Below are 25,905 nucleotides of genomic sequence, written 5' to 3' on the forward strand. Positions count from 1 at the left end.
TTCGATCTACAGTACATCTACACCATGATATGAAACGTTGATTTGAACATTCTGACCAAATAGTGGGTCAGGCGGCGCCCTACTGTCTGATTCATATCGCTTGATTTCTGATGATAGTTGATATAATCAACAACTGATTGCAATTGTATCGGGTGCACCAAAGATGGAGGCTGGCTTGGCTGGTTCTAGCACATGAGCAGATCAAATACACAGCTGGAATGCTGATTGAGGTGTTTACATGTCCGAATACTTCAAAATATTGCTCAGAAAACCAGGTGTTTTAATCAGCGTATGCTTACTTCGATTTTGACTAAGCCAATTATGATAAACTGAATACGGTGTTTCCATGACTATTACATAATCTGCCTGCCATCAGTTTAATATCAAATTACTACTGCGCACATACATGTACATAATGTCTTTAAGTAGTTGAACATGTTATTACTCCAAACTCGTGAAAGTGACAAACTGACACGTTTTCATTTGAGTCAAAAACAACTTCATATCGGAGTGCCTTTGATTTGACGGCCTGCATATATTATATATTTTTTTATTGACAAATCAATACAGAAAGTACTTGGGGGAAACACAAGTATATATAAATAATATACAAAGGACAATTGGGCTAGTGGGTACAAGATCACATTACACAAGGACCTTAAGGGACATATAATTCTAAGTGTAACAGCTTTTTTGTTAGCAGAGTATTTGTCTTAAAATAGTTAATTTTCTTTCTGCAAGGTATGAAAATGTGGTGTTCTGTTTGTAAATTTGCATTTGTGAATATGAAATTTAGCCAAAAGAATGAAATTACATAGAAATAAGTTGAAACAATTTTATCATAGGTAATGAATCCAAGCAGTACATCTCCACATAAGTGTAAAATCTTCATAAATGTGTTCAATTATAAATCTACTGAGGTCTTGCCACAGTTTCCTTACATGAATACAATGCCAAAAAAAGATGCAACACCGTTTCTGGGTGGTCATTACAATTAGTTAGTTTTTTAAAAACCTCTTCATATAGTGGTTGGCAGGATAATATTATGAATAATTTTAAAGGAAACTTCCTTAATTTTGTTAACAAGTAGGCATGTGTAGTTATGACTTATTTCTGCACATGAGCTTAGCTAGCCAACATCACCATGACATCACCTACAAGCGTGATCTGGGATTTCTATTGGAGAAGCAGTTTCTGCCCATCTTCATACTGTACTTTCTTTGATTTTAAACTCATCCAATGTCTGCCATGTTTTTTTGGGTGTGGTGATGTCGTTTGCTGCTCCCTGAAAGTGCGCATCTGATGTTGGTCCTTATAAACCAGATGCAACCTGAATATACTGTCCATGAATCAGAGTAGCTAACGTGAGTATATTACCTGGTCATGGCTAGAAGGAATCCAGCTTTTGTATACATTTTTTTTATATAAAAAAAAAAGCATTTTAGCTACCCATAACCCTTTTCCTAACCTTGAACTAATTATCCCAACCTGCCGCGTAAGTTCTACTAATACCCTGACTACACCGCTCGCATCGCGTGCACGAGCATTACAAAATAAATTCAGAAATCTATATTATTCAATTATTGCAGCCACACTGCTCACCGTGCCAACGGCTAAAATAGAAGTCAGTTCTATTTCTGACGCAGATCGTGCTGCAATCCTGCCTCTCCCATCTCCTTATTGGTTTATAGAAGCAGGTACCCACGTGCCATCTCCTCATTGGTTATACCTACGTGGGTGACTGAAAGATGAACTAGGTCAATGGCGGTAAGGCACCTAATTTATGAAAGTTGCCAATCGCAATATAAAGTCAAGAGAAGAAAAAGCCTGGAAGGAGGAGATATGACTAGAAATGATTAGGTTGACCGTTTTGTGTGTGGATTAATTGGTGGAGTATAGGACCTTGTGCATTTCTGGTAAAATAACAACTTAATGTTTATATCCCAGGACAAATTAGCTAGCAACAGCAAGCTAGCTAAATAGGACAAATTAGCTTGCACGTGCAAGCTAGCTAGCTAAATTGCCATAAATGTGTAATGCTTTTCAAACTGTCCCCAAATTAATATAATTGGTTCAGTTTTTGATATTTTAACCTGCGCGTCGTGATCGCGTTTGGTGTGGGGGGACAAAATACATTTATGCATGATGGGGCAAGCGTGCAGCCAGTTTGGGTTCCATGTAACTCGCTACGAAACAAATCTGACGTTAATTTGACAAAAGCTTGATCCCGTCTAGCCACGACTAATGAACACTATTTAATTACATCCAACATTGTAGCCTACTGGGTGCAGAGAGCATAACATAGGTTGATAAATTCTCTGTTTCGAATCCAGCTGTTTAATTTCACAATTATTGCCTAAATTTAACCAAATCACTACTGAAACCTTAACTAATTAGGATGACTCGCCTAAATTTAACCAATCCCATTCATTGCTGCCCTCAACTAGATCCAAGGAGAACACCAATACACAACCTGTATTAGCTCATGGCATGAGGCTAGAGTTGAATTGCTAAATTTGCATTGTGGACTACTTTAAGTTAAAAACAATAAGAAGAATGGCTTTATATGTATTTATTTTCTCAACATTTTAAGACAACGTATCCTACATCATGATATGACTAATTGATGTATAATCACATCCTATATATTTGAACACATCATGCCATAAAATGAATGAAATAAATTAACAAAACATACAAACAGGCAATATTGCACTTGAATAAAACTGATAGAATAATGTGAAAATACAAGGAAAATATTTGCACTGGAGAAAGTGCTCTTAACTTACAATATAAGTTTCTAACACAGGGTTGTGTGATATTTTAAATACAATAAGATACCAGTGAAAATTCAAACACCAAAAATGAAAGACTTGGAGTTCAAATCCAAAAATTGAATACTGGCAAAAGTGGTCTAAAACACCATGACAGCACCACTCAAGTGGACATCTATAAAGAATGATCAATATGACCAATACCGTGCACGTTGTCATACGGTTAAACTGAGCTGAGACTAAGTAGCCCAGAACACTCAACACGAAGACAGAGGATTTTCCTTCACCATCCCTTTTGAACAGGTCTAAACCAATGCATTTTAATTTGAACACATTACATAAATAAAAACAAAACTAACATTAAATTCTTCAGATGGATACTGAGTTAAACTCAAGGTCAGAAAGGCATAGGAGGTCGACACAAGAGATTTTAACCACCTTTAGTGATGGACAATAAGTCAGCTTGTTAGGAACAGGTCCACCTGGTGAAGGACCGTTCTAGGCTATTAAACACATTACACATGTGTGCCAGCTGCCAATCCATTAACCCTAGTTTCCATTTCTAAGAAATATCAAATAAGGTGTGGAGAGTTAGAGGAGAGAGGGCCTATGCATTGTCTGAGGCAATGCTGCTAGATGAATGTGTTACAGTAATCCAGACATCTAACTTCTTCTGTAGACTCTGGCTAATCTATATTCTTTCACTTGCTACACCATCTCTGATAAATCGTAACAGTTAAATAAAATTACGGTAACATGTATATTGGAAACCCTCACTGTATCACACTTTCAATTGCATAATGTGTTTTTTCTGTCTAAACTAAAGATTTGAAAAATTACTGCAGAGAGGATAGGATCCTACATAGATACCGTCTCTTTGGATGCACCTCTTTGGGTGTCTGTGTAGAGTGGGCTATATGTACAAGCAGTAAACAATTAGCAAGTACATATAAAATGTGAGCCACATTTACAGTAGGACCAAAGCACAAGCACTAAAGGGCCAGAATTACACAGACAGCCTGTGAATATGCAGTGGCTGCAAAGAGGGGCCAGTATTACAGTAATGTCAAAAGTGTTTAATAGTGCTAGCCATTTTCATGTGCCTTCTCTTGTTTGAAGTCATCACAATGCTTTCTGTTTAAGGATATAGCCTTGTCCATTGGCAGGGTGTGTGTGTGTGTGTGTGTGGGGGGGGATTAAATTGGGGTGTGGTGTCTGTCACTGTCACATGATGAGAGGCAGGAGGCCAGGGAGGGAGGGAGCAGGGGGTGCTGTGATGGCTGTCAGAGTGCCAGGGTCCAGGCCGTTCACCGCCCTGCTGTAAACACAAAACAACATGGATTAGTCTGGTCGACTGAGGGTTAGGCAGCATCTCACTTGCTGGTCCTTACAAAATTAACCTTGCTGGATTCATATTATAAGGTGGTAAAACCATAGAACACATCAAATCTGCCTTATAATTAGCTAGGTATTACACGGCATTTTAAATAATGTGAGTTGTATTACTGGACTAGGCCTAAGCAAATTCATTCTAATGGGGGAGTGTTAGATGTAAGACTACAAATAAAATGTAGCCCTATTGGTGGAGTAGATAAACTGGAGTCTCACTTTACAGTGGTACCCTGGTGCCTACAGCTCTACTAGACTGCCAGACAATGGGGCCATTTTAATTAAGGCAAACTGTCACTCCACAAGCAGGCACACTTTCCAGTGGTCAATGGATCCCTGTGCCAGTGCAGGGTTGAACCAGTGACCAGTGGTTGATGGATCCCAGTGACAGCGCAGGGTTGAACCAGTGACCAATGGTCGATGGATCCCAGTGCCAGTGCAGGGTTGAACCAGTGACCAGTGGTCGATGGATCCCAGTGCCAGTGCAGGGTTGAACCAGTGACCAGTGGTCGATGGATCCCAGTGCCAGTGCAGGGTTGAACCAGTGACCAATGGTCGATGGATCCCAGTGCCAGTGCAGGGTTGAACCAGTGACCAGTGGTCGATGGATCCCAGTGACAGCGCAGGGTTGAACCAGTGACCAATGGTCGATGGATCCCAGTGCCAGCACAGGGTTGAACCAGTGACCTGAGCCCCAGCAGGTTACCTCACTCTGTCCTCATTATCCTACTATCAGTTGGCCCTGGCACGGTCACACTGCTAGGCAGCACACACAGGGCTTCGGACACGTGCAGACAAAAATGAAACTTGATGTATTTTTAGATTCTGTTATGTTTAGACTGTGCCAAATCGTTTATAAAGTATGTGATTGGAAGATCGCTGACTTCAAAGGCTCTAAAAGTCCTCTCAGCCAGTTTGCCCCTCCCTGCACAAATGTAAAATACCTAGGAGTTTGTTCAACTTACACCAAACAAAAATATAAACGCAACATATAAAGTGTTGGTCCCATGTTTCATAAACTCAAATAAAAGATTGCAGAAATGTTCCATAAGCACAAAAAGCTTATTTCTCTCCAATGTTGTGCACAAATGTGTTTATATTCCTGTTAGTGAGCATTTCTCCTTTACCAAGATAATCCATCCACCTGACAGGTGTGGCATATCAAGAAGCTGATTAAACAGCACTACAGGTGCACCTTGTGCTGGGGACAATAAAAGGTCACTATAAAATGTGCAATTTTGTAACACAAATGTCAGATGTCTCAAGTTGAGGGAGTGTGCAATTGGCATGCTGACTGCAGGAATGTCCACCAATGTTAATTTCTTTACCAAAACCGGACTCCAACATAATTTTAGAGAATTTGGCAGTATGGCCAACAGGCCTCTCAACCACATGTAATCACGCCAGCCCAGGACCAGCACATCCAGATTCTTCACCTGCAAGATTTTTTGAGACCAGCCACCTGGACAGTTTATGAAACTATGGAGTATTTCAGTCTGTAATAAAGCCCTTTTGTGGGGAAAAACTCATTCTGATTAGCTTGGCCTGGCCCACCTGGCTGCGCCGCTGCCCAGTCAGTGAAATCCATAGATTAGGGCCTAATTAATTTATTTCAATTGACTGATTTCCTTATATTAACTGTAACTAAGTAAAATCATTGACATTTTTGCATGTTGCATTCATATTTTTGTTCAGTATGGTTAGGACCATGGCAAATAAAGTAAATTCTAAGCTACTGTTATTTTGTAGTATATACACTCCACTTCAAACTCGTGTCCTATTAACAAGCTATGTCTCTGAATAGTAAGGCACAGTGGTGGCAGTGTGTGCTCTCTTGTAAAGAGAGATTTATAATCCACTCCTCCCTGCGGTGAAACCCAAACTGTGCCTTGTAACCATGTCTTGCTCAGCCAGCCTCATATCAATAGTTCCTCACACAGCAGAAACAACGCATTGACACTACAACCTTGCCAAATAGTCACACCACTTCTATATGGGACATCTAGTAGTATGTATACCTTGAAATACAACCTCAACAAGGAACAACAGAAGGACAGCACCGGCTACATAAGAACAGTGAAAGATGACTTGACTTTGCACTTTAGAATCAGCTGCAAAACTGTGGTGCCTTGTTCACATGCAGTAGTTTGTAGTTAATTGACAATGTGAGCACAAAATCGAAGTACTGTACCATAACCAACCCTTCCATTGCACTACATGCTTTCTCCTGGGTCATTAAACACACCTCTGAGAATCTCCCCCAATATGATGATTGATCCAAATTGAATGACAATATATTGAAAGATACCAACTCACACCAGCAAACAGACAGGCATATTAATCACATGTGGATGTATCAGCATAGTGTTAAGAAAGCAGGGGAATGAATGTACCACTACCCAAAGCAGTTATCTAGCCCCACGGTGAGGGAGTCTACCTCAGCACTAGATGGGAAAGGGAGGGAGGCTTGTTAATCAAACAGCATGCAGGTGACTGACTAACTTCCCCACACATCATCAGCATCGGAGGAAGACCATTACCCAGAAGTAATGCAGGGAATATGACCCTCTCTCTCCTGCTGGGGAAAAACACAAGGGTCTGAGAGGCCTCATCGACATCCATAACTCCTCAAAATCATAATCAACACACCTCCATAGACTCCCAACACTAAACAAGCATTTCAAATACACATTTCTATAGTCAAATGTATCAACGTTAAGAAATCTAACTGAAACAAAACGGTCTTAGGAGTGACTGACTGCTTAACACAGCAAACAATCATCATAAAAATGACAAATGCATTAGGCCTAAATCCAAATAAAGACAATTTGACATTATGAAACATTGTTGTCCTTTGCCAAGTTTCTTTCTCAGAAAATCGAAGCTTTCATTTCCTGTTCATCACCAATGAGTAATGTGTGGCTCACTGAGGGTGAAGTGGAACGGGCTTCAACTTACGTTTTGTCGTAGTACGACGACGTCATGTGGAGGGTATGGGAGAACTTGGCTGTGTTGCCATTGATCACGTTCCCGTTTTCCGTGATGGCATAAGACTTTCTGGCTTTCTGGTCCTTGGCAAAGTTCCTGCAGGCTGCCAGCTTAGACTCCAGAGCCTGAGACGGACATAGAGAATGCAGAAAGATAAGAGGCCTTCCACTATTAACGAGATGACAATATGGTATAAGGGGTGTTTCTCAAAATGCATACTACTGGGCTCTGAGCATGCAAATTGGAGCACGGGAGGGTCGGAGTATGAGTCCAAATCAAAGTATGCAAAATGGAACATGGAGGGCACTTCTCTATTTTAAAGCATGCATCGATGCAATCTTCAAAGGAAAGTATGAAAATAAATATGATGCAACCACATAAGAAATTACGCAAATTTTCACAATCAATAGCGGCCATTATTTGAGCTGAAGTGAGAGAAAATACACTGACTTCAGAATGAAAATGTTGCCTATTCACACCTCATATTTTGCTTGACTACAACATTTTTATATTGATACGTTAACAAATACATGCTACGTTAATTTTGGCATGGTTACCTGCCGAAAATCCCACTATAGAGTGCGAATGTCACAAGCCCATAGTAAGTTAATTGAGCTAACTGGCTAGCTACTACTGTTAAGCTAAACAGATAGCCACAAAGAATTGTTAGCTAGCTACCCACAAAGAATTTACATCTACCTTGGATAATATTTGTTTTAGGTCATTTTTGCCACTTATACTATCTGGTGAGCTACATTATTACAATTCACATATAACTGGCTGACAGTTATAAAGTAAAATGTTTGCTTTGTGTATATATTGTTTCGTCTCTGCCATTGTCTTGGTTCGAAGAAGGAAGGTTCAGTGAATGGGTAAGTCCATAGTAAGTCATAGTAAGGCTAACTGGCTAGGCACGAAGAATTGTTAGCTAGCTAGCTACCCACAAAGAATTGACATCTACTGTACTTTGCATAACATTAGTTTTAAGTAATATTTTCCTGTTTAGCTGGCTAGCTAGCTAGATTACAACGATTCACGTATCTAGCTGATAATTATGAAGTAAAATGTTTGCTTTGTCTATTTCTTGTTTTGTCTCCATTGTTGCCATTGTCCTGGCTGGAAGAAGGTTCAGTGAATGGGGAGATACAGCGTGAGGTAATACAGTAGGGGGAGTGCGAGTGCTTCTCAAATATAATGTTTTATGCGTTCTCCACACTAGTCCTCACAAGAACGTACTCAAGAGAACATCCTCGGAGAATGCACTTAGAGCATGAAAGTGTGGTGCACGGTAGTATGCATAATGAGAAACACCAATAGTCTTAGGGTACCAGGGCATACGGTGAATAGTGATGTGTACAAATGGAAAAAATTTGTGTCTCACCCCTACTTTCCGAAGCAGGTCACCTACGATGTTGAGTGCTGATATTCTGGCAGAGGGAGTTAGTGAGTTACCAAGGCCGTTTGACAACTCTGGGGGGAAATAAATACAAAAAGATAAATACATACAGTAATCTGCACATAAAAAAAGGTTAGGCAACATATTAAGGTGTTGGGGTCAGAGCAAAAGCGTACCTGTTGGGTTGGCGAAGGCGTTGTCCAGACTATTGGTGAGCGGCGTGGCTGGGAGAGACAGTGATGCCTGGACAGAGGAATCCATCTTGTCGTTGTCCTCCTGGGTGGGTGAGGAGGGTGCTGACATCCTGGTCAAGTCCGTATTTCGCTCTCGGACAGCGAGCTCTTGTCGTAGGTCTGACAGACAAGCAGACAGACATAATATTTAACTCAAAAATAGACCATATTGAGACCAGACATTCAAATTGAGGATAATGCTGATATAGTCTCTCTCAACAATAATTTGCAGCTGTAAGCAATGCTGTGAGAACATGGGTTCTAATAATTTCACAGATAACAGCTAATTTTCTAATGAGTGAATGCAGGCAGGGGTTTGAGTAAAAATGGATCAATAAGCACCTCTGGCCTCATCTTTTAATCTCTGTACTGAGACCAGGAGGGACTCTTTCTCATCAAGCTCACTCTCCAGGAAGGCATTCCTCTCGATGGCCTGGTTCAGACGCTGCTCAAAATCCTCCAGGGACACAATTGTAGCCCTGCAGAAGGAAATAAAGGAGAATACATTTAATTTGTGTGACTTTCTTTTATACAGTTTACTCTTTGTTAGTCAGCAACTCTACCAAAAATGTTAGGTGTGAGTCAGCTCATAATTTTTACTCTAAAATGAACATTTAGTGACAAACAAATGTCCCGATTCCTCCAAGTAATCTACATCGATGTGTGACAGTGCTGACCTGAATCCAATTCAATTCAATTTACAGCAATCAGACCCAATTGGGCAAGTGTTTTAATTGGAATGGATATTTGCCATCTGTCTGATCACTCCCAATGAAGAGCACAGTGGGCAATTAACTAGGAAACACACAACAAGCACCTCATCCTCCATCATTGATCAGCACCTCTCTGCATGGGGTTTTAATGTATGGGTTTGTTTTCTGAAAGATGGTCAGAGGATGGACTACCTTTGCTTATATTGTTAGATTAGTACTACTGTTAGATATTGCCCTTTTCCTCGAACATGACCCTGAAGTACACAGTAAATATCAAAGTATGACTCCTACAGCTCATCTTCTAATGGTGTATCCAGTATGTGTCTGTTAAATACTGTGTAGTGGTCTGGTCTCTTTGCAGACCTCTTGGCTCTTTCCAGGTCGTCGTTGGACTGCTCCAGCTCCCGGACGTATTTGTGGAGCTGCTCCTTGATGCCCCGGGTCTGACCCAGGTCACCCTCCAGCATGTTGATCTGCTTGTAGCTTTGGGCATACTGCTGCTCCAGTTTCTCCTGCAAGGGGGATGGAGAGATTAGGAGAGAGAAGAGAAAAGAAAGAGGGATACCTAGTCAGTTGTACAACTGAAAGCATTCAATTGAAATGTCTCTTCCGCATTCAACCCAACCCCTCTGGGTTGGGGGGGTGTTGGTAAAGGACGTTAAAGCTTCCAATGGTGTTTTACTTACTAAAATATTTTCCAAACACTACACAGTCACACACACCCAAGGAGGAAACCGCCGAGTTAACCTACATTCTGTCATCTATTTTTCAGAGCACTCCGATGTGCTCCAGCGTTCTCAGGCTATGGGATGATGATGTGACCCATGTCTCCTCCATCTCTCTGGTGACCAGCTCAATAGATGGGACTGGGTCTGCCTGCCTGCCTGTCTGACCTATATCTTCTGGATACATCACGTCTGAATCAATTAACCTCTAACCTCGACCAGACAAGCCCTGCTTTGTCCTGAAATGCCGTTTTATATGAACTACATGTGCATACAACACTGACTACATCAAAACACATTCTAGCCTATGTCAAGTAAATAGTACGTCATTACAAGGCGTTAAACAAGGTGTCACAGACAGTCTAAATGTAGCGCATACTGCACAACATGAATGCATCTCTAAGATTCTTTACTCTGGCGTCAGAATGAGAACTAGTTGCTGTGGTATTTTCCCATAAACAAAGGCATGAAAGCAAGAAACATTTTTTAACTGCCTGGAATAACCATCATACAGTCGGATAAAAGCAGAACAGATGACATTCTTAACACGTTCGTATCTCACCATCACCGGTGCTGTGATTCACTGACTCGCACGCAGGAGTCGTAATGTGAACATGGACGCAGAGCCACGCTCATCCTAGAGCTAATTATGGAGCGCGAATTAACATGCTGATGCATTATGTATGAGAATTAGGGATTGGCAATTGAAATGATTTCACTATTCGAATAGCATGACATTTTTTCAGATACTCCCCCAAAATTGACTTGACCAATCAGAATGATGAAAATGCACAAACGGCAGAGATAAACACAGGGTATCTGCAGGTTCCATGAAGTTGAATTGCTAATATTCTTCTCCAGAAATGAGCCCATGTTTGCAAAAAGTTGTATTTTTAGGGCTGACTCTTTCACCAACCAACATGACTCATATTTTCAGGCAGGTGTGCTAATTTAGCAATGATTATTCTGCTGTAGCCTAACAGATGTAGTAGCATAGTTAAAGCAGGTAGGCTATAGATGGCTAAAGCAAGGGCTTTCCCATCTGTATTTGTTTAGGCTACCCCAATAGGCTAATTCATAAGCTAGATCACAAAAGTCTAAGTGTTCAGAATGTTGGCTTCCATAATGATACCGCTGTGCCTTAAAGTCAAATATATATCAGCACTGTTACTGTATAAAACACGTGGTCACCTCTCCATCTGGAGAGCTGGGTGTGCAGGCTTTTGATCCAGCACAACTGAGTCCACTTAACAAGGTCCCTTTGAGCAGTTGATTTGTAGAATCTGGCGAGTGGGGCTGGAACAAAAGTCTACACATCTAGTAGCTCCCCTGATGTGTTACAACATTAGCCTACAACCAAAAAGTCTAATAAAATAATTCCCTCATTAAGTGAATAAGATATCAAATCGCTATACTTTGCAGCAAGGTAGCTAAGCAGGAGGGCTCTAGACTGACTTTTGCAAGTGCCAAGACATGAAAGTCATCTAACATGTTCAGGAAAAAAATGTCTATTTCATCTAACATGTTTAGAGAATGCATGATGGATATTTTGATGTGCAACATATCATAATAGGATCCAGAATAATCCGATTTTTTATTTTTATTAATTTGCCAGCATGCTTTTTGTGCATATTAGTCCAGGCAATGTGCTACATAATTTACCAACTGAGGAAGTGGGAACTCAAAACACATTAGCCACATTGCTAACTCTAAATATGATATTGTTGATAGGCTGTTTCCCATAGTAGTGATCAGAGCAAAAATGGGAAAGAGTTCCTTGTCTGTCTGACTGATATGAAAGAGATTTCTCGTTTACACATTAAATTACACATTAATTTCGGACTAAGAACCCCCTACTTTACTGTTGACCATGCCTGATTTTCCTTAATATCATGTACGCTGGGATACACAGATACATGCTATAACAACTTGCCTCGTCTCTGGACAGCACTAAAGGACAAGCCATGATGATACAAACTTCAAATGGTCATCAATAATTTATTATGTCAAGGATATGGAGTTTTTCATAAGTTGTCAAAAGAAGAGCAGCATACTTTTTCAGCATGAACGCTAAAGGCGCCTCGTAAAAATTCTCTTACCAACTCATGGTTGTAATATTCAAATTCACAGGAACTCAAATTCACAGGGTTTCAGATTTGTAAATGTCACATTCCAAGCACAGAAAAAAATGAATTCAGTCCTTTAAGTGCATTCATTGTGTTCATCTTGGTACCTTGAGTGAGTCCACCTCGTTCTTGAGCCTGCTGTTCTCAGAGTGCAGGTCTCTCATGCGGTGCTCAGCCTGCCCCAGCTGGGTTTCCAGCTCTGCCTCCAGCTCTCTGCTGCCCTCCTGAAACTCCAGCAGCTCCTCCTGAGCCTCCTGGCAACTGACAGGGCAGACACCACCGAAGAAGACATGGTTAGTAAACCATTACACCATTGTTATTTTACAGTCCATTGGTATTTACTTGGAAATTAGAAGGACCCAAGAGTGTATCTAAGAGTTATAAATAAAAAGCACACAATTGTGTTGCAACCTAATGTGATGAATGGTATATTATCCTTGATCTTCTTTATTCATCTAAAAACATACAAAACCCTCATTGCGTCGGTGCTTAAACATACACAAATGTTTTAAGGCAATTTAAAACGGTGGAAATTGAAAGTGCAGATCATGTTACACTGCTTAACAAAACCCACACAGGAGTTGTACTGTTACACTGCTTTAAAAAAGTGCAATATGAAGAAATCGCTCTGCCATTTCCAAAAATTCTAATAGTTCACCTAATTTCAGTTTGTGACAAAACAAGCAGTTAATCAAAAACGATGTGAAATTCATGACCAAAAGTATGTGGACACCTGCTCGTCAAACATCTCATTCCAAAATCATGGACATTAATATAGAGTTGATCCCCCTATATAACAAACTCCACTCTTCTGGGAAGGCTTTCCACTAGATGTTGGAACATTGCTGCAAGGACTTTCTTCCATTCAGCCACATGAGCATTATCGAGGTTGGGCACTGATGTTGGGAAATAAGGCCTGGCTCGCAGTCGGCATTCCAATTCATACCAAAGGTGTTTGACGGGATTAAGGTCAGGGCTCTGTGCAGGCTAGTCAAGTTCTTCCACACTGAACTCGACAAACCATTTCTGTATGGGCCTTGCTTTGTGCACGGGGGCATTGTCATACGGAAACAGGAGAGGGCCTTCCCCAAACTGTTGCCACAAAGTTGGAAAAACAGAATTGTCTAGAATGTTATTGTATGCTGTAGTGTTAAGATTTCCCTTCGCTGGAACTAAGGGGCCTAGCCCAAACCATCAAAACAACAACCCCAGACCATTATTCATCCACTACCAAACTTTACAGTTGGCGCTATGTATTGGGGCAGGTAGTGTTCTCCTGGCATGTGCCAAACTCAGATTCTTCTGTAGAACTGCCAGATGGTGAAGTGTGATTCATCACGCCAGAGAACGTGTTTGACCTGCTCCAGAGTCCAATGGCGGAAACCTTTACACCACTCAGGTCGCCGCTTTGCATTGCGCATGGTGATCTTAGGCTTGTGTGTGGTTGCTCGGCCATGGAAACTTAATAGCGAGTGTCGCAACCGAGGACAGACGATTTGTACACGCTTCAAATCACCCGGTGATGCATTGGGCAGACCACACCACCCTCTGGAGAGCCCTTGCAGTTGCGGACGGTGCAGTTGCCGTACCAGACAGTGATACAGCCCAACAGGATGCTCTCAATTGTGCATCTGTAAAGGTTTGTGAGGGTTTTAGGGGCCAAGACAAATTTCTTCAGCCTCCTGAGTTTGAAGAGGCGCTGTTGCGCCTTCTTCACCTTCACCAAACTGTGTGTGTGTGGACCATTTCAGATCGTCAGTGAAGCTTTCCACTTTCTCCACTGCAGTGCCGTCGATGTGGATAGGGGTGTGCTCCCTCTGCTGTTTCCTGAAGTCCATGATCAGCTCCTTTGTTTTGTTGACATTGAGTGAGGTTATTTTCCTGGCACCACTCTCTCAGGGCTCTCACCTCCTCCCTGTAGGTTGTCTCGTCATTGTTGGTAATCAAGCCTACTTCTGTTGTGCCGTCTGCAAACTTGATGATTGACTTGGAGTCGTGCATGGCCACGCAGTCATGGCTGAGCAGGAGGGGGCTGAGCAAGCACCCTTGTGGGGCCCCTGTGTTGAGGATCAGCAAAGTAGAGGTGTTGTTTCCTACCTTCACCACCTGGGGGCTGCCCGTCAGGGAGTCCAGGACCCAGTTGCACAGGGCAGGGTTCAGATCCAGGGCCCCGAGCCTAATGATGAGCATGGAGGGTACCATGGTGTTAAATGCTGAGCTATAGTCAATGAACAGCATTCTTACATTAGGTATTCCTCTTGTCCAGATGGGATAGGGCAGTGTGCAGTGCAATGGCAACTGCATCGTCTGTGAATCTATTGGGGCGGTAAGCAAATTGAAGTGGGTCTTGGGTGGCCGGTAAGGTGGAGGTGATATGATCCTTGACTAGTCTCTCAAAGCACTTCATGATGACAGAAGTGAGTGCTACAGGGCGATACTAATTTAGTTAACTTTGCTTTCTTGGGTACAGGAACAATGGTGACCATCTTGAAGCATGTGGGGATAGCACACTGGGATAGGGAGAGATTGAATATGTCCGTAACCACTCCAGCCAGTTGGTCTGCGCATGCTCTGCCGCCACGGCTAGGGATGCCGTCTGGGCCGGCAGCCTTGCGAGGGTTAACACGCTTAGATGTCTTACTCATGTCGGCCACGGAGAGCCCACAGTCCTTGGTAGAGGACCACGTCAGGGGCACTGTGTTATCCTCAAAGTGGGCAAAGAAGGTGTTTAGCTTGCCAGGAAACAAGACGCCGGTGCCCGCGACGTGGCTGGTTTCCCTTTGTAGTCCGTGATTTTCTGTAGACCCTGCCACATACGTCTCGTGTCTGAGCCGTTGAATTGCGACTCCATGTTGTCTCTCTACTGACATTTTGCTTGTTTGATTGCCTTACGGAGGAAATAACTACACTGTTTGTATTCAGCCAGCTAATCAAAGAACCCTTTGACTTCCCCTCATTGTTTGATAACACATCTCGTCACTAGTCCACCCTGGCCTCTCCATACGGAAACAGACTGTCTGTTGCTCAGAGCACCAGTAGATATCCTATAAATAACCAGGAGGTTGGGTTGTTTACAGTGGGTATGTGACCAGGGCAGAGCATGTTTTGTGTAGCTCAAACCATTCAGACGTTTCTGTAGAAAGACCCGGCCCCTTACAGGATCAGCCCTCGTCTCACAAACCCCACTCTAGCTCAGCTCCCGTTAATTTAAAACGTGCCGGCGTTATGGTTGGACTTGTTGGGCTAACAAAGCTCGGCTAACAAAACACGGGATTTGTACTGTTACACAGCTTAACAGTGTTTCGGGGGGTGAGTGTGGTTATATAAGTATGTATCTGGCGCCCGCTACAGCCATTGATATACACACAGCTGCTCTAAAAATGTCAGTGTCCGGGGGCCATCGGAATGGCACGCTACAGGCATGTGACAGGCGGGACAGGGTGGAAGGGGAGCCTGGAGCGAGGAAAGCCATCAAACAGAACTCACTGTCCTTCTATGGTGTGTCCTGTGTTGTGACCCTGGGGGCAGTGGTGTTTTTGAAGGGGAAAGCCCACTTCCGCCATATGTGGTTTATTCCAAACGCAGCAGCACCCTCGTGGCCTTTAAACAGCTTAAGGCAGATGTCCCTATCGAATATCCTTGAGCTGCCAGGGAACATGACCATCCTCCTCACTTTACTACCCAAAATGTTTTTGCAACAGTTTTGGGGGAATCCTCAAGCAAGAGCAACTATTGTTGATCCTAAGGAATAATATTGTACAACTGCTTCACTACCAAATTCATGACAAATTCATCGTAAACACATTTAAATCGAGCAATACAAAGGGAAGTGGATTTGAGGTGATGTATCCTGAATAGGTACGCAAAGGTAGAAATATGCAATATCCTTTTGCATATTTGCGTATTATTCAATACACTGGCTATTATTCTCTTGAGCTCTGCCTCCAAACAAGATCACATTAGGTTGGTCTAGACCAGACCAAATCTGAACCAATCATAGACATCTATGTTTCACAAGTTAGGACATCACAGTACAGCCTAGTAGAGCAGAGTACAGTACAGCAGATATTTTTAGTACAGTGTACTCTACTCTAGTGTGCTCTACTGTACTGAACTATACAGTACTATACTTTTCTTTACTGTTCTGTACTCTACCTGGGGTTGCGTTAGAGTTCAGAAATCAGCATTTTCAAAGCACAGACCTTCACCTGCTTTTTATATTGAAAGTCAGTGTTTTTCTGCTTGAATAGAGTGATTAGGGGCGTGCAACTATAGTTTCCATCACAGAAAATACAGTAGTGCAACACATTCGGCAGAAATGGCTTCATTTTCATCAGATGACAACAAAAGTGCAACACTATTTGGCTACAGAACACACAAGTAAATGATCTTACAATGAAAAAGCAAGTTTATTTTTGGTAAAACAATGCATGGCCATCATATTTCTAATGTTTACCATAGAAAGAATGTAGCCAGCTACATTTCCTAATGCTTTGCATGAAGTTAATCTTGCATTTTATCAGAGAAAAGTAGGGTACGCTACACCGAGAAAAGTACCGGAGACAAGTAGCTACACATCTGTCAGAGCACTGTCTGCTGATAGAATGCCTGTTTGTGAATTCTCATCCGAATGGAAAAGTGCAACTGAAGCACAAAATGAGTCTGATGCCGAGAAGATATTATAATAAGAATCATTTTAAAGTCAGCGTTCACAAAACACAGCAAGATAATTCTCATACATTTTTTTTTTTTTTTCAGTGAGAAATGTATAATTCTGCATTAACGTGACCCCTGACTCTACTGTATTGTTTTATATTGTACTGTCCAAACTTGTGTAACATAAACATCTATGACTGGTTCAGATTTGGTCTGGCCAGGGCAGACAGACCAAATTTGAACTACTTTTCAACCTCAATGGACATTCGGTGCCGGTCAATGCTCAATGGGTAAATGGAATGAGGGTAGGTGGTAGGTGTCAGTAAGAGCTAGAAGAAGTGACATTAAGAGAGAAGAGCAGAGGGAGAGCGAAAGAGATCGAGAGAAGCAGGGGGAGAGAGAAAAAAGCAGAGGGAGAATGAGAGGTTGTCCAGACTGTTTACACTCTTGCTTTGACCACCAGATGACAGAACAAGAAAGAAAACAGTTATGAGTTGAACATAACAGTATGCCACTGGAAGGAAGGAAAGTAGCAGGTGACCCAACTGTGGTTTGTGACTACGATTTCCCATTGTAGCCAATTAAATTCCGATTATAACATAATTACGAGTTTTAATCACTTTATAATTCATAAACAAACTTGATATCAGTAAAAACACTAACTAATTGGTAGGTCTACCTTTACTTGTTACTTCTGTGAACTTTGAAAATATCTTAAAAGATGTAATTCTGTTTCCAAAAACCCACAAGGCAATGTTTCTTAAACTTACAGAAGGTAAATAATTTCTTCAAACCTAAATATAAGTGTTGATATTAGTTGGGAGGGGTCTTCACTTCAACATTCCTGTGCTTTCTAATACCTTTTAAGGCTTTTTCTGATAGATGTTGTCTAAGACAATGTGTTGTTGTTTGTGTCGCACTGCTTTGCTTTATCTTGGCCAGGCCGCCCACAGTTATAAATGAGAACTTGTTCTCAACTAGCCTACCTGGATAAATAAAGGTGAAATAAAACATAAAAAGACCCTCTTTTCCATCTGTTTGAACAGAAATCAAAGCCTTTGCTTATTCCTAATTTGTAGGATGGGAAAATGGTTGAAAAATATATATGCCTTAATAAATAAAATAAAAATAGACTTTTGGCTTTCATTTTACACCCAACGTGGCATGCTCCTATAAACTTCACATGTTGGTGCTCATGGGTCCTTTAACATGGAAATTCCCCTTAAATAACTGGTTGTAGTTTCCCCTAGTGCTGGGTGTGTCTGTGGTCCACTGCGATCTTATCAGCAGTCTTATTTCAAACAGCAGTAGGCCTATGCTGTGTGATGAGGATGTTCATTGAGAGAAATAGACCAGAGATAATTCCATTACAGAGAGCAGAGTGACGTCTGCTGCTCACTGCCAGTCTCTCACAGATGAGAAAAGATAATAAATCTAACACCGCTATTACGTAATCCCATTCAGTAGACTATATTAGAATAGAGAGACATACTAGGGCTTCGGTTTTTAATGTGAAACCAGATCTGTGCCTTTGGAAGTATACAGGAGCATTGAAGGTCTTACAAGGTCTTACATAAAGGACTTTCACAGGTGAAACTGGATATATCATTCATTACAGCTCTTTAAAATGACAGCATGATGAAAGCCATTTGAGGTCCATGTAACAAGTCTGGCTGGGGAATTTCCTTTCAGAAGTATTCATGATTTTAAAGTACAGGTACAGGTAGTGTTACTCTGATCCCACACACACAGTGAAACCACAGGATTCAAAAATCATACTGTAACACCTCGGAGTTCCTTGTGTGAGTTCAAGTAAAAGTTACGCCTGATTATGACCATAGTGTAACACAAAAGGCATAATTTGTGCATATCTTACTTTTTCTTGTACTTGAGGGAAAGAGCCTTCCAGAAGTTAATCTCCTCATCTTTTGAGGAGAATTTTGGAATCATATCAGTGTCCATGGTATACATGTAGATCTGAAAAATCAATAGAAACAAGTTCTATTACACAAATGCACAGGGTAAAACAAACAATCATATGTATCAGTATCACTGTTGGGTCACAAAAGTTGAGTGGCAATAAACAACCACCATACCAAATATGATACAGCGGGGCAAAAAAAGATGAGGCCTGTAATTTTCATCATAGGTACACTTCAACTAAAAATCCAGAAAAATCACATTGTAGGATTTTTTATGAATTTATTTGCAAATTATGGTGGAAAATAAGTATTTGGTCACCTACAAACCAGCAAGATTTCTGGCTCTCACAGACCTGTAACAACTTCTTTAAGAGGCTCCTCTGTCCTCCACTCGTTACCTGTATTAATGGCACCTGTTTGAACATATCAGTATCATATCATATCAGACACCTGTCCACAACCTCAATCACACTACAAACTCCACTATGGCCAAGACCAAAGAGCTGTCAAAGGACACCAGAAACAAAATTAGAGAACTGCACCAGGCTGGGAAGACTGAATCTGCAATAGGTAAGCAGCTTGGTTTGAAGAAATCAACTGTGGGAGCAAGTATTGGGAAATGGAAGACATACAAGACCACTGATAATCTCCCTCGATCTGGGGTTCCACGCAAGATCTCACCCCGTGGGGTCAAAATGATTACATGAACGGTGAGCAAAAATCCCCCAAAAACCACACGGGGGGACCTAGTGAATGACCTGCAGAGAGCTGGGACCAAAGTAACAAAGCCTACCATCAGCAAGGGCATTGAAGATGAAATGTGGCTGGGTCTTTCAGCATGACAATGATCCCAAAAACACCGCGCGGGCAACGAAGGAGTGGCTTCGTAATAAGTATTTCAAGGTCCTGGAGTGGCCTAGCCAGTCTCCAGATCTCAACCTCATAGCAAATCTTTGGAGGGAGTTGAAAGTCCGTGTTGCCCAGCAACAGCCCCAAAACATCAATGCTCTGGAGGAGATCTGCATGGAGGAATGGGCCAAAATACCAGCAACAGTGTGTGAAAACCTTGAAGACTTACAGAAAACGTTTGACCTCTGTCATTGCCAACAAAAGGTATATAACAAAGTATTGAGATAAACTTTTGTTATTGACCAAATACTTATTTTCCACCATAATTTGCAAATAAATTCCTTAAAAGTCCTACAATGTGATTTTCTGGATTTTTTTCTCATTTTGTCTGTCATAGTTGAAGTGTACCTATGATGAAAATTTACAGGCCTCTCATCTTTTTAAGTGGGGGAACTTGCACAATTGGTGGCTGACTAAATACTTTTTTAGTCAGGCCTAAATAGCATCATTGATGATATGAGTGAAAGTATGGTCACATTTCATTTGTTCTGTTAAACCTAACCTTTTGGAATGACTTTGATAGCATGAGTGAGATCTTAACAATCAATCTCATCATAGCACATTGGTAATAGTCAGTGACAAATATCATAGCTAAGCAGGGCTTAGTTGAAACCTTGGATGGGAGACCAACAGGTAGCAGTAGATAGATCAGTTCTCCAGTAGGAGGTGCTGTTCAGCCTGTTTTTTTTTTAGATAGTGGATATAAATGTTATAGGTTGTTTTCAAGGTATAATTTTGGGGGAATTTGTACAGGGTTTGTCTATGTTGAAATTTGGTTAACATGATGACATAATCCTGTGGTTGAAATTTGACTCTCAAAACAACCATTGATGACTTTTTCCAAATCCAATGTATTTTCCACGTCACAAAATGTTGACAAATCACTTTGAAAGAACGTTGACTCAACCCGTTTGTCCAGTTGGTTGGCTCTTAGCCTCTTAACAGAGAGAGGAGGTTCCGGGGGCAGCGGTGAAAGGAGGGTGGGCTTTTAATCTTTTTAAGTGGGAGAACTTGCACAATTGGTGGCTGACTAAATACTTTTGCCCCACTGTACATTAGATATTTTGCCAAGAAGGACATAGAATTTGACCACAGTAGAGTACACAGAGTATCCATCAGTGACACGGAGGACATTTTTCATTAGACACACTTTTGACAGAGTGACCAGCAGTATCCTGTTCTGTCCTTTTCAATCAATACAATTACAGCATCCTCTCAAGCTATCTCTGTACAGTTGTAGTCGAGTGCCATAGTGTGTTTATGCGTAATGGTTGAGTGCCCCCTCTTCTGTATCGAGTTACAAGACACATAACTGACTGGAATGATGACCAACTCCGCAATTCAACTCGTCCAGTAATCATTTATTATGCACTGTGTGCCAAAGCCATATAACCTCTCTTCTGAAGAGAGGTTGGTGTACAAAACCGAAAGTAAGACGCAAAAACGAAACTTAAGAACGGGAAGCTTAGAAATAGAGCACATAACATATTTACCGCCTCTTCTTGCTTCCATTGAGAATGACAGATCATTAACTCACATTTGTGTGTGAATTTGGTCATTTTCCTCCAGCACAGAAGGAAGGGATTAAACAACAACGCAGATTTGAGTTTCCTGGAATTGACCTAGACTTTGTGACATGATTTCAAAAAAGAGATGTGTTATATCATTGAGATCTGCTATGTCAACTGCTGTTGCACTAATAAGTCCAAGATAACTCTCGCCATTCAATGTAAAAATATGCATAAAAGCCAATTTGAGCATGTTCAATTATGACTAGCTTTATGTTCTACAGGACCATGGAGAACAACTCATTATTGCAAGTTCCTTGGAGTGTTATTCTTACTATGTAGAAAAGTCCACAGCTAATGCTCCATAAAGGAAATATATGCAGTGAATAGTGGTGATAAAAGTGAAATAGGTGGCGGTATAAAATGAGACACTCATTTCCCTGAGGTAAAAGTATGACTAGAAGTCCCATTCATCACAGTTACTCCATAATTAGAGATAAGGGAATGGAGGTGAGGCTCTGCATATTAAACCAGCCCGGAGCCCTGAGCCAAGGCCATGGGGAGGGGGAGAGACTGCTATATAACAGACTGTTGCTATATTGCTTCCAATCAAATGTCAGCGCTATGGGTTGATACAGGCCTAACGACTCACAGAGTAGGTTTATGTGGGCGCTGTAGAATAATCTGATAAACGGCTGCAAGTGAATATCAATATAAATGATTTGAATAAATAAGCGTTTTTGGTGGGTGCTTATATTGATCCCATATCCCAACCTTCCCTGAGACACCATCACAGAGTGAGGGCACGGACAGGGTCGGCCATTATCAACAGCAACCCTGGAGCAATTTGGTTTGAGTGCCTTGTTCAAGGGCACATTGACAGATTTTTTTTCACCTTGTCAGCTCTGGGATTCAAACTAGCAACCTTTTGGTTACTGGCCCAACGCTCTAACTGCTAGGCTACCTGCCACCTTTGATATCAGTTGCCTAGGATGCAAGAGCCTAGCACCTAGATCACACTGACACCAGAAGTACATTCATTTCCAATGTTACACTGTTTGTCTCGCAGCATTCAGTTGCAGAGGCAGTTGCAGTACGTTCTGTGTGGTGCATACGTTGGATTTATTGAACGTATATGTAAAACTGTTTGAATATACAAATTTGACAGAAATGGTAGCAGAAGGTGAATGTTGAACTTTTGTTGTACACATATCCAGATGATGCTGCATACCATTTTGCGCAATGACGCTAAAATCGGTGATCGAGGCGTAACTGTACTGTAGTAGGTCAAATGAACATGTGGAATAGATTCTACTCACTTTCAATTCTGCAACGAATGTGGGGTTTTGATGAACGTAAACAATGGTCAACACAGGAAGTAGCCTAGGTACAGTGTCTTCAGAAAGTATTCCTGCCCCTTACAGCCCGAATTCAAAATGGTTTAAATATTTTTTTTCCTCACCCATCTACACACAATACATAATGACAGTCATTTTTTAAAAACATTTTGCTAATAAAATCCAGAAATATCAAAATTACATTAGCATTCATGCCCCTGATTCAACCCTTTGTAGAAAGACCTTTGGCAGCGATTACAGTGGTGAGTCTATCTGGGTAAGTCTCGAAGAGCTTTGCGCACCTGGATTGTACAACATTTGCCCAATATTCTTTTCAATACTCTTCAAGCTCTATCAAATTGGTTGTTGATCATTGCAAGACAACCATTTTCAGGTCTTGCCATAGATTCTTAAGTAGATTTAAGTCAAAACTAACTCGCCCACTCAGGAACATTCACCGTCTTCAAATCTACTCTAGTGTAGATTTGGCCTTGTGTTTTTAAGTTATTGTCCTCCTGAAAGGGGAATTCAGACAATCAGGTTTTCCTCTAGGATTTTGCCTGTGCTTAGCTCCATTCCATTTATTTAACTCTTGAAAAACTCCCTAGTCCTTAACGATTACAAGCACACCCATAACATGATGCAGCCACCACTATGCTTAAAAACATGGAGAGCTGTACTCCGTAATGTGTTGTATTGAATTTGCCCCAAACATAATACTTTCAGGACAAAAAGTGAATTGCTATGCCACGTTTTTTTCTCCTCCAAAGTGTCCTTTGCGATGCATTGGAGAACCACCCTTGTCTTTGTGGTTGAATCTGTGTTTGAAATTGTATGTGTTGGGTACAGAGATGAGGTAGTTCTGTTAAACACTATTATTGCACAAGAGTAAGTCCATGCAACTTATTATGTGACTTGTTAAGCACATTTTTACTCCTGAACTTACTTAGGCTTGCCATAGGGAAGAGGTTGAATACATATTGACTCAAGACATGTCAACCTTTCTATTTTTATTAATTAGTTTAAAAAAACTTGGAACTAAATTCCACTTTGACATTATGGGGTAAATGTGTGTAGGCCGGCCAGTGACCAACATTTTTTTAAATTCAGGCTGAAAAAGTCAGGGGGTGTCAATACTAGAGGTCGACCGATTATGATTTTTTTAACGCCTATACCGATTGGAGGACCAAAAAAAGCCAATACCGATTAAAATCGGCTGATTTTTATTTATTTATTTGTAATAATGACAATTACAACAATACTGAATTAACACTTATTTTAACTTAATATAATACATGAATAAAAATCAATTTAGCCTTAAATAAATAATGAAACATGTTCAATTTGGCTTAAATAATGCAAAAACAAAGTGTTGGAGAAGTAAAACTGCAATATGTGCCATGTAAAAAAGCTAACGTTTGAGTTCCTTGCTCAGAACATGAGAACATATGAAAGCTGGTGGTTCCTTTTAACATGAGACTTCAATGTTCCAAGGTAAGAGGTTTTAGGTTGTAGTTAATATAGTATTTATAGGACTCTCTCTCTCTATACCATTTGTATTTCATATACCTTTTACTATTGGAGGTTCTTATAGGCACTTTAGTATTGCCAGTGTAACAGTATAGCTTCCGTCCCTCTCCTCGCCCCTACCTGGACTCGAACCAGGAACACATTGACAACAGACACACTCGAAGCAGCGTTACCCATCGCTCCACGAAAGCCGTGGCCCTTGCAGAGCAAGGGGATTAATTACTCAAAGTCTCAGAGTGGGTGACGTTTGAAACGCTATTAGCGCACACTCCGCTAACTAGCTATCCATTTCACATCGGTTACACCAGCCTTTAGGCTAATAGCTCTGTTTATGACTTCAAGCCTGTGCTTGCGAAGAGCTGCTTGAATGAATGCTTACGAGCCTGCTGCTGCCTACCATCGCTCAGTCAGACTGGTCTATCAAATATCAAATCATAGACTTAATTATAACATAATAACACACAGAAAAACGATTAATATGGTCAAATCCGGAAACAATCATTTAGAAAACATAAAACTTTATTATTTCAGTGAAATATGGAACCGTTCGGTATTTTATCTAACAGGTGGCATCCCTAAGTCTAAATATTCTTGTTTCATTGTACAACCTTCAATATTGTCATATTTATGTACAATTCTGGCAAATTAGTTTGCAATGAGCCAGGCTGCCCAAACTGTTGCATATACCCTGACTCTGCGTGCAATGAACGCAAGAGAAGTGACACCATTTCACCTGGTTAATATCGCTTGCTAACCTGGATTTCTTTTAGCTAAATACGCAGGGTTAAAAATGATATACTTCTGGGTATTGATTTTAGGAAGGGCATTGTTGGTGTTTATGGTTAGGTACAGTCGTGCAACGATTGTGCTTTTTTCGCAAATGCGCTTTTGTTAAATCATCCCCCAGCGTTGCATCGATTATATGCAACGCAGGACACGCTAGGTGAACTAGTAATATCATCAACCATGTGTAGTTAACTAGTAATTATGATTGATTGATTGATTTTATAAGATAAGTTTAATGCTAGCTAGCAACTTACCTTGGCTTCTACTACATTCGCGTAACAGGCAGGCTCCTCGTGGAGTGCAATGACAGGCAAGTGGTTAGAACGTTGGACTAGTTAACCGTAAGGTTGCAAGATTGAATCCCTGAGCTGACAAGGTAAAAATCTGTCGTTTTGCCCCTGAACAAGGCAGTTAACCCACCGTTCCTAGGACGTCATTGAAAATAAGAATGTGTTCTTAACCGACTTGCCTAGTTAAATAAAGGTGTAAAAAAATATATAACCAAATAAAAATTGCCAAAATCGGCATCCAAAAATATCGATTTCTGATTGTTATGAACACTTGAAAATCGGCCCTAATTAATTCGGCCATTCCGATTAATCGGTCGACCTCTAGTCAATACTTTCTGAAGGCACTGTATCTCTCAGCAGCAGAGAGGAATTTCTAGCACATGGATACCAGTGTGCTGACAATCATTGACAATTGCAAAATATAGTTTCACAGTGGGTGTGTCACATTACATATCTGCAAAGAAAGTTGTGAGAGTATCTGGGCAAATAACTTTGACATAACAAACGTTGGGTTTTACAGGTACGAGCTCAGTCCATACTATTATATTTTTTAGGGCAAATACAAAGTAAAAGTAGTTTTTTTTTACCAACAATTCCATCAGATCCTTAACTTTAAGCACCAG

The 25,905-nt window shown here is 41.0% G+C and overlaps 1 protein-coding gene across 7 annotated transcripts in view; it reads right to left on the minus strand.

Annotated features, from left to right (window-relative positions):
• Nucleotides 1–2,557: 2,557 nt before the first annotated feature.
• ndel1a (nudE neurodevelopment protein 1-like 1a) overlaps nucleotides 2,558–25,905 on the minus strand; it is a 30,301-nt gene continuing 6,953 nt past the window's right edge. For 2 of the 7 annotated variants that reach the window (XM_064923998.1, XM_064923997.1), the window contains 9 exons: nucleotides 18,877–18,977; nucleotides 12,452–12,605; nucleotides 9,857–10,005; nucleotides 9,123–9,259; nucleotides 8,724–8,900; nucleotides 8,533–8,621; nucleotides 7,122–7,276; nucleotides 6,601–6,741; nucleotides 2,558–4,092 (listed from right to left, as the gene is read on the minus strand). In XM_064923998.1, coding sequence (XP_064780070.1) covers nucleotides 3,999–4,092; nucleotides 6,601–6,741; nucleotides 7,122–7,276; nucleotides 8,533–8,621; nucleotides 8,724–8,900; nucleotides 9,123–9,259; nucleotides 9,857–10,005; nucleotides 12,452–12,605; nucleotides 18,877–18,971 — 1,191 coding nt within the window. In that variant the 5' untranslated portion in view covers nucleotides 18,972–18,977 and the 3' untranslated portion in view covers nucleotides 2,558–3,998. Of the gene's footprint in view, nucleotides 4,093–6,600; nucleotides 6,742–7,121; nucleotides 7,277–8,532; nucleotides 8,622–8,723; nucleotides 8,901–9,122; nucleotides 9,260–9,856; nucleotides 10,006–12,451; nucleotides 12,606–18,876; nucleotides 18,978–21,324; nucleotides 21,494–25,905 lie in introns of those variants that run through there. The other 5 variants (XM_064923996.1, XM_064923995.1, XM_064924001.1 and 2 more) reach the window with 5 other exon arrangements.

This window comes from Oncorhynchus masou, chromosome 18, assembly GCF_036934945.1.
Source record: "Oncorhynchus masou masou isolate Uvic2021 chromosome 18, UVic_Omas_1.1, whole genome shotgun sequence".
Classification (NCBI taxonomy): domain Eukaryota; kingdom Metazoa; phylum Chordata; class Actinopteri; order Salmoniformes; family Salmonidae; genus Oncorhynchus; species Oncorhynchus masou.